This window comes from Athene noctua, chromosome 3 (assembly GCF_965140245.1).
Source record: "Athene noctua chromosome 3, bAthNoc1.hap1.1, whole genome shotgun sequence".
NCBI lineage: Eukaryota > Metazoa > Chordata > Aves > Strigiformes > Strigidae > Athene > Athene noctua.
The window spans coordinates 74,419,614-74,432,639 of NC_134039.1; the positions used below are offsets into that span (position 1 = coordinate 74,419,614).

The 13,026-nt window shown below is 40.5% G+C and overlaps 1 protein-coding gene across 2 annotated transcripts in view; it reads left to right on the forward strand.

Moving 5' to 3' along the window:
* Positions 1-13,026, forward strand: part of RELN (reelin) — a 295,831-nt gene that overhangs the window by 261,324 nt on the left and 21,481 nt on the right. For both annotated transcript variants that reach the window (XM_074903370.1, XM_074903369.1), the window contains exons 46-53: positions 468-636; positions 3,886-4,026; positions 5,387-5,564; positions 6,835-7,028; positions 8,732-8,988; positions 9,742-9,896; positions 10,675-10,889; positions 11,573-11,750. In XM_074903370.1, the coding sequence (XP_074759471.1) occupies positions 468-636; positions 3,886-4,026; positions 5,387-5,564; positions 6,835-7,028; positions 8,732-8,988; positions 9,742-9,896; positions 10,675-10,889; positions 11,573-11,750 (1,487 nt within the window). The remainder of the gene's footprint in view (positions 1-467; positions 637-3,885; positions 4,027-5,386; positions 5,565-6,834; positions 7,029-8,731; positions 8,989-9,741; positions 9,897-10,674; positions 10,890-11,572; positions 11,751-13,026) is intronic.

Below are 13,026 nucleotides of genomic sequence, written 5' to 3' on the forward strand. Positions count from 1 at the left end.
CTAAACCATCTTGTGACAGAGCCAAAAGTTTGAATTTGAGTGTTTTCTGCCTTACACAATGATTACATCTAGCTGAATCTCATCCTCCAGCCTGAAAAACAAAAAAGATTGCTGGTCATGATGCTGCCACATCACTTTCTTGCATGCTGCTGCTACAGAAATTGTCTTGACTTAATCCTGGCGACTTGACAGATGACTTTGTCTTTGCACCTGTGGTCCCTTGAATTAGGTGGCAGATACAGAGGTATACTCCAGCCTTCTCCTAAGCTATACTGGCTCAGCAACATATAATATATCCTCCAGCACTGCCACTGAAGCTTTGTGCCTCTGACAAAGGGTTGAAAAGTTTTGAGTGGTTATTTTGTTAGCATAAACTTGTGACTAACGCTCTCTGAGGTTACCAGTTTATTGTTGACCTACGTATGTAAGTCACTAAATTAAGTAACTAAACATGTTTCCACCCTTAGCTATTGAACTGGAGTATTCAGTGGACCTTGGGCTGACCTGGCACCCAATTTTGAGAGACTGTCTTCCCACTAATGTGGAATGCAACAAGTACCATCTCCAGAGGATTCTCATTTCGGACACTTTCAACAAGTGGACCCGGGTTACTTTGCCCCTGCCTCCTTATACTAGGTATCTCCCTCTGGGTTTCCGCAGAATAAATATAAATGTAAACTCTGTATTAAGGCATGATAAATGAACAGTGTTAAAATAATTGTACCTTGCTATTTTTGTTTGGTCCACATCTATAACAACAAATTAGTATCAGCAAATGAAGCCTCATTCTGCTTTGCATAAAAATTGAAACTCTACTATGTGCATTTACTTTTCTTAGTTATGTAAATACAGGAAATTCTCATCCATCTTGCTCTGGGAAGGGACAGGGGGAGCTTTTTAGAGAATCTCATTTCATCAGCCTCACTAAAGTCTGGTTGTTTTGGTGGCTGATTGGACTGGCTGAATCCCCGCAGCCCCCTGTGCTTGCTGCTGCTGGCCATGAGGTGGTTTTAACTTGTCAGGGTTCTTAGTTTTCTGTGCATTCCTTGTATTCTTTGTGTCTCTCTCAGCTTTGATGCTCTTGTCATTGTTTTTACACGTGCCCCATTTTCACCTCCTCTTCTTTTTCCTACTTTCCTTTGTCTGCGAAGGAAGAAAAATTAGATTTGTTGGGAGGTTGCAGGGAAAGGAGCTGTTTGGGACTGACAGTGCTATTGGGAGTGCTGCCATATAGTTCCCTACAATGCCCTGAAAACTGCTGGATTTTTGTTTTGTTGTCAGTAAGATCCATCTACAGACAACTGGGTAGTTCAGCCTTCCAGCTTGCATCCTTCTCGATGTGCTGTTTTGCAGTGAGGCCGTGACTGTGCCCTGTGCAGTCATACCCAATAAAGCTGTTGTAGAGCTAGCCCGGAGTAAAGCCCTGCACACACAGGTAATAGCCTGGACATGAGGCTCCCGGCACAGCTCGGCTCTACAGCTTTGCTGTTATTGCTGAGCCCAATCTCCTCATGTAGACATAGGCCGAGCTAACTGCAGGCACAGAAGTACCACAGTGTAGGCAGAGCCTATGCCTATTTGAGAAGGTTGTTATGAAAGATGCCAGCTAATGAACATATGAGTTTGGAAACAGAGACCTTCATTTTTTAGCGATTGTACTGAGAGTGCCTATACAGTTGTCACATGTTTTGATACTAGTGGTGAAAAAGTTCATGTTTTATTACCAAACATTTGGGGCATCTATACTCTTCCCTATCTTCAGTGCAGTGCTTCATGTCAAGTAACAGTACTTTTTTAGGACTTGTTCCCAGAATCGATCTCTTCTGCTTCCTCTTTTGTGCTGCTTCGCTACATATTGTTTGTAAAATCCATTACCCCCAACAATTCTTGTATAAAGTCTGTAAATTTGTATTCAGGAGAGGCTTTCTGGGGCTGAATAGGATAAATCAGGACTGGGATTGATTGAATTTGGACCTGAAAGGAACCTACCACCCGAGATAGAATCACAGTAATTTATAAACCTGAGTTTAAGACTCTAAAGATTTTTGAGCATTATATGTCAAAAGAAGAAGTCCGATACCCTAATGAGGCAAAAATTTCTCTTCTGTCCAATCCAATAACTGTATTTGTTGCCTCAAGTAATACCATTTCCCAAACATATTAAGGTAGAGATTGCATCGGAGAAGTTATTACAACCTTAGCTCACAAGCAAGGGAGACTTTAAGCTTTAGAATAAGGAATAGTGCAGCTAGTAGGCTCTTTAGTACAGATGTGATAGAACTTTTATGCTGCTTTATTATTTCAAGCTGTCTAATAGCAGGTGTGTGTTTCTAAGTGTTTGTGCCTGTACATTTTCGGGACATGCAGGCTACACAGTCAATAGCTTGGCCTGGTTCACAGAACCCATACTCACATAGCCTTTTAGGGCTCATACCCCAGCGTTCTATCTAACCTCTGACCTGTAGAACACAGTGAACACTTACTTTTAACTTAGACTCAGAGCTGATTTTAAAATGCGTATGCAAATACAAAGCTTCTCCCAGGAGCATCATCTCCATAAATTGTTACTGAAGTGCCAAAACTAAAGCAGGCAGTGTAAAATATAGGTGCTTGTCTTTATTCCTGAAGGAATTCCTCACAATTTATGCATTTCTTTTAAAAATGCTATTTGATGAGCAGCTAGACAGCACAGTAGTAGATATCTCCTTGGATAAACTTGTTATTCATTCACCTCAAGTAACATGTTTATAAATAAATAATTCATAGAATAACATTGACCTCACCATAAAAGGTTTATTTTTACACTGAATAAATTTGGGTGATTTTGCTGTTTATTTGTTTTGGTGTTTACAATAATTGTGATTTCCCTTTGAGTTTCAAAAGAAAAGACTACACAAAGTTCAATGCTGCCATCTAGTGCTGTACAGCAAAACATGGACTAGCTTGAATTGAAAATGGTATTTTTGATGTTACGGAAATTAATTTACTCACAGCTATTCAAAGATAGATGTCTACTGCTGCATGATCTGAATAGCTATTTGGTGTCCCCTGTTTCAGTTAGGGTTTCATCATCTCTCTTGGGAGCTGAGACAATTAATTCACATATAGCTACATCAAAGCAAGGTGTCTGAATAGGGAGCTAAGCCCCCTTTAGTCAACAAAATGACAATTATTTACTGAAAGGAGCTAGCATCACACCATAGATCATTTCTTAATATTTCCAGTCAAGCCCTGGATGGAGGGGAGGGAGGAAATGGCAAAACCAGGGCCACGCAACAAACCCTGCATGGGTGCTCTCAGCTTTCTCCTGTAGATTTATAAACGGCAGCATCTTGCCTAGGAGCCAACTCACTTTCTAGAGATGCTCTTACGTAAGTGTAGTTGGGAGAATTAATAGAGAAAAAGTTAGGTTAGTTTGTTGACTTGCACTGAAGCAATAAACTCAGGGTCAGGGTAAAACTTGGAGAATTTGGGTGATTCTGGCTTGATCCAGCTCCCAGCTATGCCTCAAGTTTGGATTTGTGCTGGGACATGGTTATGACTGGTCTCAGCCTCCCTTTGAGCATACTACCTTCTTCCTACCCTCTTTTCCACTGCATCATCCACAGCCCACTTGCTTTGCTCTCATCAGTGATCCTTTTTCCACCTCCCACACGCTCAGCATGTTACTGAGCATCCGTGCTTTGTCCCGCTCTCAAAATGCGGGCACTCTGTTCTTGGGTTTTCAGGAACCTTGTCCTTATCAGGAATGAGCCCCGGGTTGTGCTGATATCAAACAAATATTCCAGGAGCGGTCTAGCCTTAAGACTGACATTTCCTTTCAGTCAAAATAAAGATTAGCTTAGCTAGAAATATTACCTTTCTGTTTTTCTTTCTCTCCCAAAGGTCTCAAGCAACTCGTTTCCGCTGGCACCAGCCTGCTCCTTTCGATAAGCAGCAAACATGGGCAATCGATAATGTCTACATTGGGGATGGCTGCATAGACATGTGCAGTGGCCATGGGAAGTGCACACAAGACAACTGTGTGTAAGTGCCATTTGTCCCCTGTCCTGTCCAGCGCTGTAGCATTTCAGTCCTCTGCTGTCATTTTAACAAATTTGCAGGGAAGACTTTGATACAATCTTTAAAAGGAAGGTGGATTTTGTTGTTAAAACTGAGCAGTGCACCGGGACCTCCTGGGAATAGAAATAACAAGAGGAAGGTTAAGTGCAGGGTTTGGCTCTGCCAGCCCTCTGCCTGTTCACACGTTATGGGCGATGCTGCCAGTCCTTTCCCCAGTGGCACTGCATCACCTCTGCTGTTGTCTATGCTGCATATGGGCTCCCCTCCCACCAGGTAGGGGGAAGGGACCCCTTGAGTTTGAACAACCCTCTAGGGACATACAGTCCCGGAGCTTCCCAGAAGGTGTCATCCTTATTCCTGAGGTGTTTCATGCTGTGTCCCCCGTGCCCTCATCCTGGTGCTGGGTGCAGAGGGCCTGGGCTAGAGGTGGGAAGTGTCCATGAAGCAAAAGGATATTGTGCCTGTTCTTCACAAGGCCAGATTTTTGCCTTGAGACTGGTGTTATCTTGATGCCTCTGATCCATGGTAGGGTTTGCTGGAGGCGGCAGACTGGCTTGATCCTCAAACTGTCTGTATAACAGCCTACATAGAGCCCTGCAAAGCTAACAACCACCAGATCTCCCCAGCTTTGTCCGTCTGGCAACAGAAAAATACCTTCCAGATGGATGTATTGCTTTTTTCCAGCCACAAATGGTAACAGAAATGGGGAAATGGTTGTATAATTGTGCTTTGACTATGTTTGTAAGAAATACATTCCGCTGCAGAATAGACATATTATTGTGTTGTCCTCTATCCTGACAGCACTGAAGTACCAAGGCATGATCTCCCTGGTGAAATCTGCATAGTAGCATAACCCATTTCCATGCTGTTATCCAATCTTTGACACATTGTAAGAATTTTTTTCAGAGGAGAAAAAAAATGGGAAACTATATAAAGAAACAACAGGAAAGTATTCATCCACTAAAATTCTACAGACACTTCAAATTTAACATTAGCAGGACATTCTTAGGCTTGGCACATTCTCTTAGGTTCATCTATCCAAGTACAATGTATTTCACTGATTCTACTCTGTGCTGGAGTGTACTCTGTATTAGCAGTTTGAATGATACATACCACTAACCTTCCTAAAGTCATGTTTGTTTCATATTAACTACAAAAAGTGGCAGATGTTTGAAACCCCCATATACCAGTTGTGTGCTAGTAAATGATGCAGACAGTCTCTATGCAGAATAAGATGGCTTCTTAATGTGGAATAACATGGCACTGATTAAATCTCCGTCCAGGGCCTTTGCCAGCTGAATTTTGCATTTGTTTTCTTCTGCAGCTGCGATGAGCACTGGGGTGGGCTGTACTGTGACGAGCCAGAGACCCCCCTTCCGACACAACTGAAAGATAACTTCAATCGCTCGCCATCGAACCAGAACTGGCTGACGGTGAACGGGGGCAAACTGAGCACAGTCTGCGGGGCAGTAGCCTCTGGGATGGCTCTTCACTTCAGCGGGGTGTGTGTTCAGTGTGGGGGACAATGGACTCCCTTTGGCAGTATAAACGGGAAGGATTTAAAAAGTTAAATAAATAGCAAGGTGTTAAAAAAATATCAGCATTACATTATTAAACATATAACATATAAAAAAGACTTACATCCTTTGCCTAGCTGAAGGTCAAAGTCACACAGGTCCTACAGACTAGGGCCAGACAGGAACACTCCGGGAAAGCAGATACTATGTTCCTGGCTATGCTGCAGTCAGAAAAATGCGATACAGTGTGTGTACCTCCTGAAAGGAGCCATAGAGGGGCCTTTGGAGGTGGAGCTGATAGATTAAAGCACAGTCTGAGTATGTAGATGTTCAGTTCCACTTACTCATAGCCTCCTCATAGCACTCATAACTTCCAGAGACAAGAGTTTTGTGTGGCTTCTTATCAGACCACAAAGGTAAATTAATAATTAGCTATTTGCATGTTTATAACTTGCATTTGGTCCTTGAAAATACATCTGTGTACAGCCTCATCTTTCAGATACTTCATTGCTGGATTTTTTCAGAGTAAAATTTCCTGGTTTAGCTACATATGTAGGTATATAACCCAGACTGCTGCTGAATTACAGTTTGCTTACTGACAGCCTCGGGATTATAAAAATGACAAAATAGTATTTTAGAAACATGTAAAAATTATAAATTTTCATGGAAGAGATCTACAAGCATAACTAGGTTCAAACTGATGTGAGTTTTCTAAAATAAACTAACAGAAACATTACATTTCTACTTCCTTCCAGTAGGACTAAGTAGGCACCACTTACTAATAGACTAAGCAATGTAAAATATATAATGGATTATGGCAAAACACACATTAAAATTGCTGTGCCATTTGATGGTTTGCACAAATCAAGCCATTAGCACTAATCAGTGATTCATTAATTCTGCCTGGTAAACCTTGTGTTTTACACTAGAAGCATGGATTTTTGTAACTCTTGTATTCAGAAGAAAGGTGAACACAATTCTTGATACTGAATGGTATAAAGCTGTAGGTTCAAGTAGCAACACGTATAATGCACAACAAGAATTTTTTAAATGGAACATAACTGAAATTATGTCCTCAGGGAAGTACATTTATTATTCTGTTGTAGCTTTACCTTTGTTATAATTAGTGTAATTCCATACAATTTTGAAGGTTTTACAACGTGAAGTTACAATAGAGACTCCATAGTCTAACCCTTTTTATGTTCATAAATTTTGCCTGTCAACACCAGCCAACGTATTTTTCATTGCTTTTAAGGGCTGCAGCCGTATGTTAGTTACAGTGGACTTGAATCTCACCAATGCAGAATTCATCCAGTTTTATTTCATGTATGGATGTCTGATAACGCCTAATAACCGCAACCAAGGAGTGCTGCTGGAGTATTCTGTGAATGGTGGAATCACCTGGAGCCTCTTAATGGAAATTTTCTATGATCAGTTCAGCAAGCCTGGGTTTGTACCTTCTGCCTGTATAATTTCCTGCACTAAAGTAAGGTGGTCTTGAATGTCTCATAAGAACCTGTGGGGTATATTACTGCTGTGGTTTGGATGTCATATCTTCAAGAGTTCAGCCTGTCCAGTCCGTAGTGCATGTGCTTGAGCATCAGCATTTGTGCAGCTGCTAGGCTAGAAATACAAGGTTAGTAAGGAGTCTATAGCTGTCTGATAGATTTGTAAATGGTTGCGTGAAGATAAAGTAACAGCTATTGTAATGATGTCTATCTTGTTCTTTAAGATACTTTCATATGCAGTCTAGTTTCTTACTGACAAGAGCTGAAAGTCATTGCTTGAGCTAGTTATAAAATGGTGAGGAGAGCAGAAACTGAATTTCTGCAGATATCCATCAAAAGAACAGATACACTCAAGCCATATTTTCAGATATTTGTGTTATTCAAATCATGCATAGATATGGGTGGACCTTTGCCTTACTGACTAATTTAAAAGACTCATAGAAAATGGGGCTGGGAGGGTGTTTTGCCAATTATCAGGCCTAGCATAAAGGACACAGCCAGCATAAAGATGAACCAATAACCAAATTGTATTTGGTACAAAAGGGTCAGTACATGGGTGAGCACTGGGGGTACAAACAAGTCAGTCAAATTATACATAATTGACATCAATCCCACTGACCCCAACAATGACACCACATGACCAACAATGGGTGGAATAAATGGTGAAATGTAGTCTCCCATAGAAGGGACAGGAGACAACCGAGTCAACAAGCCAAACACATCAGACCAAGGAAGCCACACACTGAATCTCTACACAGCCCACGTTTACAAAAGCCAGACCTGACTGGAGCCCAGTCCCAGGGAGGCGGGAGGTCCTTCCCCAACAGGGAACTCTGCACAGTGCCTCCACCTCACACACAGACACTGCCCCTTCTGCCAGGGGTCCCAGCTTTTATCCCTCAGTGGGACACCTGACCTTTGCTTACTGAATGCAGACACCTGGGGCTCCTTTACCTCATGGCTCTCCCTGCCAGGCCGGCCGCTCCCTGGAGGGAAGCCTAAAGGCAAACTCACCCCCCTTTGGGAAGGGCTGTGGGAATCACCCAGATGTCAACATTAATTTGGGGCTTGGGGTTGAAACCTCAGCATTTCAGAGGGACCCATTATTTGCTATCTCATTTGAATACACCAAGAAATTACTAGCACTTTGACAAGAGATTTAAGTGTACTATTGTCTGCTGTTGTAATGGAAATAAGAAAATTGTACTGAAACATTTCTATCTGCTGAATGGCTCCAGGTTGAAAATAGTAATCTCAATTTTACTTTGACATTCTCCTTCTTAACACTTCCCTTAATTAGGACCTTATGTTCACACCCTGATAGTCTAGACCACTGCATTTGGTTCCATAAGTACAGCTGGAGTCCATGAGGTTGCTCAAATCATGCCACAGTCTGGTTGCTGGCCCTTCTCATCTCACTCTAAGCCACTGTCCCAGAGATAAGATTGAGAATGGAGGTTTTTATTTCAGAAATCTACCATAGGGGAACACAGTCTAGATCACCTGGTCTTTTCCTTCTTTTCCAACTTGCACATTCTCTAGGAAACTATGGCACTGGACCTTATCAAAGCACCCAGCACAGAGCACTGAGAAGTATCTTCCTCCTGCTGCTTTCCTACAACTTATTTCCACCTTTTATTTCAGCTTTGTGAACATCCTCCTACCCTATGATGCCAAAATCATTGGGACACGCTTCCGCTGGTGGCAGCCTAAACATGATGGCCTGGACCAGAACGACTGGGCTATTGACAATGTGTTGATCGCTGGATCGGCTGACCAGAGGACGGTGATGCTTGACACCTTCAGCAGCGCTCCCCTACCGCAGCATGAGCGCTCCCCTGCCGACGCAGGGCCCACCGGGAGGATTGCCTTTGACATGTTCATGGAAGACAAAACTACAGGTAAAGGTTTCACATAGATCTGAATTTAAGAGCAAGAAGTCATTGCAGTGATTGCCAAATCTTGCTGAGCCTCTGAAACTTTGTCTCACTGTGATGGATAACACATACAATCCCATTGCTAGAGGGGTCTTGTCTTTTGGGTTTTGTTCATAAAATGCGAAATGAAAAGACATAACTCTTATTACTGCATAAATTTGATTAGAAGATTAACTTCTCTTCAAAGAAAGAAAAAAGGATTAAAAAGTGCCAGGTTATTCTAAGCAGATTTCTTAACCTGAGTATCTGCTTCCTATTTCCTAACTTTTTTACACATTCTTTAGGGAAGTTACATTTTACAACAACATTTTGTAGAGGATGTATTTCTGAATGTTTAAAAGACTTAACATTTAGAAGTGCTGGGGTACCCTTTGTGCAGATATGTAGGCAACACCCATTAAAATGTTCTCCCACAGTATCCAGTGCAACCAAAGTTTATCTTTCAGTAAGTCTCAAATCACTACTTCTTAAACATTAAAAAATAACATTATGATGCTTATGTAAATGAGTAGTAAGAGGTGCTTTGAGCAATAAATGTGATAAATGTAATAAATATGTACATGGGAAAATGGGGTACTGACATTCTCAGGAGCAATGCTAAATAATTCTCATGTAGGCTGAAAAATAAAGCCATGACTCACCTTTAGTGGTTAACACTAGTCCCTGTTTAATTTATATTTTCATTGTATGTTACTGACATTGCCATTTATTTTCAAGTGAATGAACACTGGTTATTCCATGATGATTGCACAATTGAAAAGTTTTGTGATTCTCCTGATGGTGTCATGATCTGCGGGAGCCATGACGGCAGAGAAGTCTATGCAGTCACCCATGACCTGACTCCTACAGAAGGCTGGATTATGCAGTTTAAGGTAAAATCTGTCTGCAATATAATTATTCAAAACCACTTTTTGCTCCAGATGTAAGTAGATTTTTCAGGAGATAGGATGATGTATAAGCCTATGAATGAGCCATTCCCTGAGGGAAAAGTATTATTATTAGGTCATCCTTATTTTTCATCCTCAGTGCGTCACTCTTCTCTTCCAGCACAGCAGTTGTATGGACCTCATGTAATAAGGATATTACATATATACAAGGTGCCTATTTTGTAACAACTGCTTAGTGAGGGAAAAGCAACTCCAAAGTAGTCCACACCACTCCTATGTTGTCATGCATTCACATCAAACCTGTACCCAAACTGCCCTTCATACATCCCTTTAGATAAATTAAAGAGATAACCCAGCAATATATCTGGAAGTTGTAAGAGCCCTTTGCACATCTCTCCCATAAAGACAGTCCACCTAACATAACCAAGCTGGGTGGCCTCCTCTGAAATACTAAAATCTTAGCTTGTGTGGGAAGGGGGATTAACTTTATTAGTTATGGGGTATTGGGGTATAAGGCACAAATGTCAAAACCTGGAAACCCATAAATGTGAGCTAACTAGAGGAAAATGAAACTCAGAATATGGTGCTTGTTCTCAGCCTTGGGAATACTGATGAGATCTACAGACGACTGGTGCCATACAAGCACTGTTACTGCCATCATTTCAAGCAAAATTCTGCAGTCAGTTTTCAGGTTCAATCAGGTTTAAAACTCTAACCAGCACCACAATTAATTCTTATTTACTTATGCTCCCTTCTTTATTAGGTTTCTGTTGGATGTAAAACCTCAGAAAAACTTGCACAAAATCAGGTCCATGTGCAATATTCCACTGACTTTGGTGTTAGCTGGAGTTACTTAGTACCTCAATGTTTACCAGCTGATCCAAAATGTTCTGGGAGTGTTTCGCAGCCATCTGTCTTCTTTCCCACAAAAGGATGGAAAAGAATAACTTACGCACTGCCTGAAAACCTTGTGGGCAAGTAAGTATGAACTTGCTACTCATTTTGTCTTGAATTAAATATCTTCTGAAAAAAATAACAGGAAATTTCTGCCTGTTCATTTTCTTTGAAGGAAAGTGCAGACTAGCAGCATTCACGTTCATTATGTATGCTACATAATTTTATTTCCAATCTATCAAGACTGACTATGACTTTTGGTCTGAACAACCCACAAAGTTAACCTTGCTTCTCTGCAGTCTGTTCCGGTACAGCATGTGCTGCTCTGTTCAGACAGCCGCAGGCAATTAGACTAGATTTATGACCTTACTGAGTGGAAAAGTTACCCTTGTTGTCTGCAGTAGTCCACACATATGCAAACCATTTGTCTTTTTCTGCAAAATTAAAATCTCTTTTATTCTTTGAGTAATCTGCTCAAGAAGTATAACCAAAATTGAAATTCTCTTGCAAGAAGACAGAACAGCTTTTTCCGGCTTCAGGAGTGTCTGGAATCCATCCATATATATACTGATTACCACATAGGCAGTACATCTGTAAAGAAAAAGATATGTATATGTATAAATTCGATTTCAACAAATACTGCCAGATATTAGTTGTGGAAGCTCAGAGGATAGTACAGTCATAAGTATATTGTGTTTCACCCACCTTTTTTCAATTGAGAGTAGTTTTATACATATGTCTGTTTTTCTTCATTTCTTTATATCTAGTCCCGTGAGGTTTCGGTTCTACCAGAAATACTCAGATATGCAGTGGGCTATTGATAATTTCTATCTGGGCCCTGGTTGTCTGGAAAACTGTAGAGGTCATGGAGACTGCCTGAATGAGCAATGCATCTGTGATCCTGGGTATTCGGGTCCAAACTGCTATCTGACCCAAACACTGAAGGTAATTTTACCGCATGTTTTAAAGAGTGAATTTTGCCATGTGTTTGTCTGAGAAAGAGAGAGAGGAGAGATCAATCCCACCAGAAATTTCGCTTTATTTCCTGTCAGCCTGAAGATACTCAAATCCATTTTCAGACCTTTTATCATTTTTTAACAAAACTATTACTTCAGTATCCGAGAACATTTGTTCCTTTGCAAATAACACTGCTTGAAAAAGCTATGATAAAGTTCACTGTTCATCCTTAGATCATTATTATATCATCTAGACCACCCTTGCACAAATTATTATATTTGATCAAGACCTGTGAAAAGATTGTCTGTATCATGAAAGAGCTTATTGAAGTAGGGAATACAAGAAAATTACATAAAATTACATAAAATTAATTCATCTAGCTGTTGTTACCCTATAAAAAGTGAGTGAAATCTACTTCTATACTTCTAATTTTAAAAATTAAAATATTTTTTAAATTTAACATATTTAGAAAATAATATGTAAGGAACCCCAAATTAAAATGTAGTATTTACTATCTCATTTTTTCTACATCGGATAAGAACAGAATAGGTACGTGCGCCACAAAAACAACAGGTCAAGCAGAATTTTGTCTAAAAAGAATATAACTAGCTTTTCAGTTATCATGTCATTTGAATTATTATAACTGTCTGTTTTTCATCTGAGATAACTAATCACAAATTAACAAATAATCATTACCTGTTTGCAATTTTTAATTAGTAATGTATTCTTCATATTAAGGACATTTGGGATAAAATCCTAGCAATTGTAGGGGAGTTTTACTCCTCTATCTCCTAAGGCCAGGATTTCACTCATGGCATTGCTTTTACTGCACGCTGGAGGTAAGTGGAAATCAGAGACATATGCAGTGGTTTTCACTGCAAATATTTGTGCAGGCAGTTGCATAAACACATATTCGCTACAATAACCGTAAGATTTCATTGCAGTACTGGTTTTGCTGGGGAAATAATATACACCAGCAGTTTCTCCCATACATACTAGATATGTACTGGAGTGGTGTTACATAGTCTTAAATAACCACAGTTATGAGTTAGACCCATTGTGGTGGGTTGACCCTGGCTGGACACCAGGTGTCCACCAAAGCGGCTCTATCACTCCCATCCTCAGCTGGACAGGGGAGGGAAAATAAAACAAAAGGCTCGTGGGTCAAGGTAACAACAGGGAAAGATCACTCACGAATTACCATCATGGGCACAACAGACTTGACTTGGGGAAATTAGTTTAATTTATTACCCATTAAATCAGA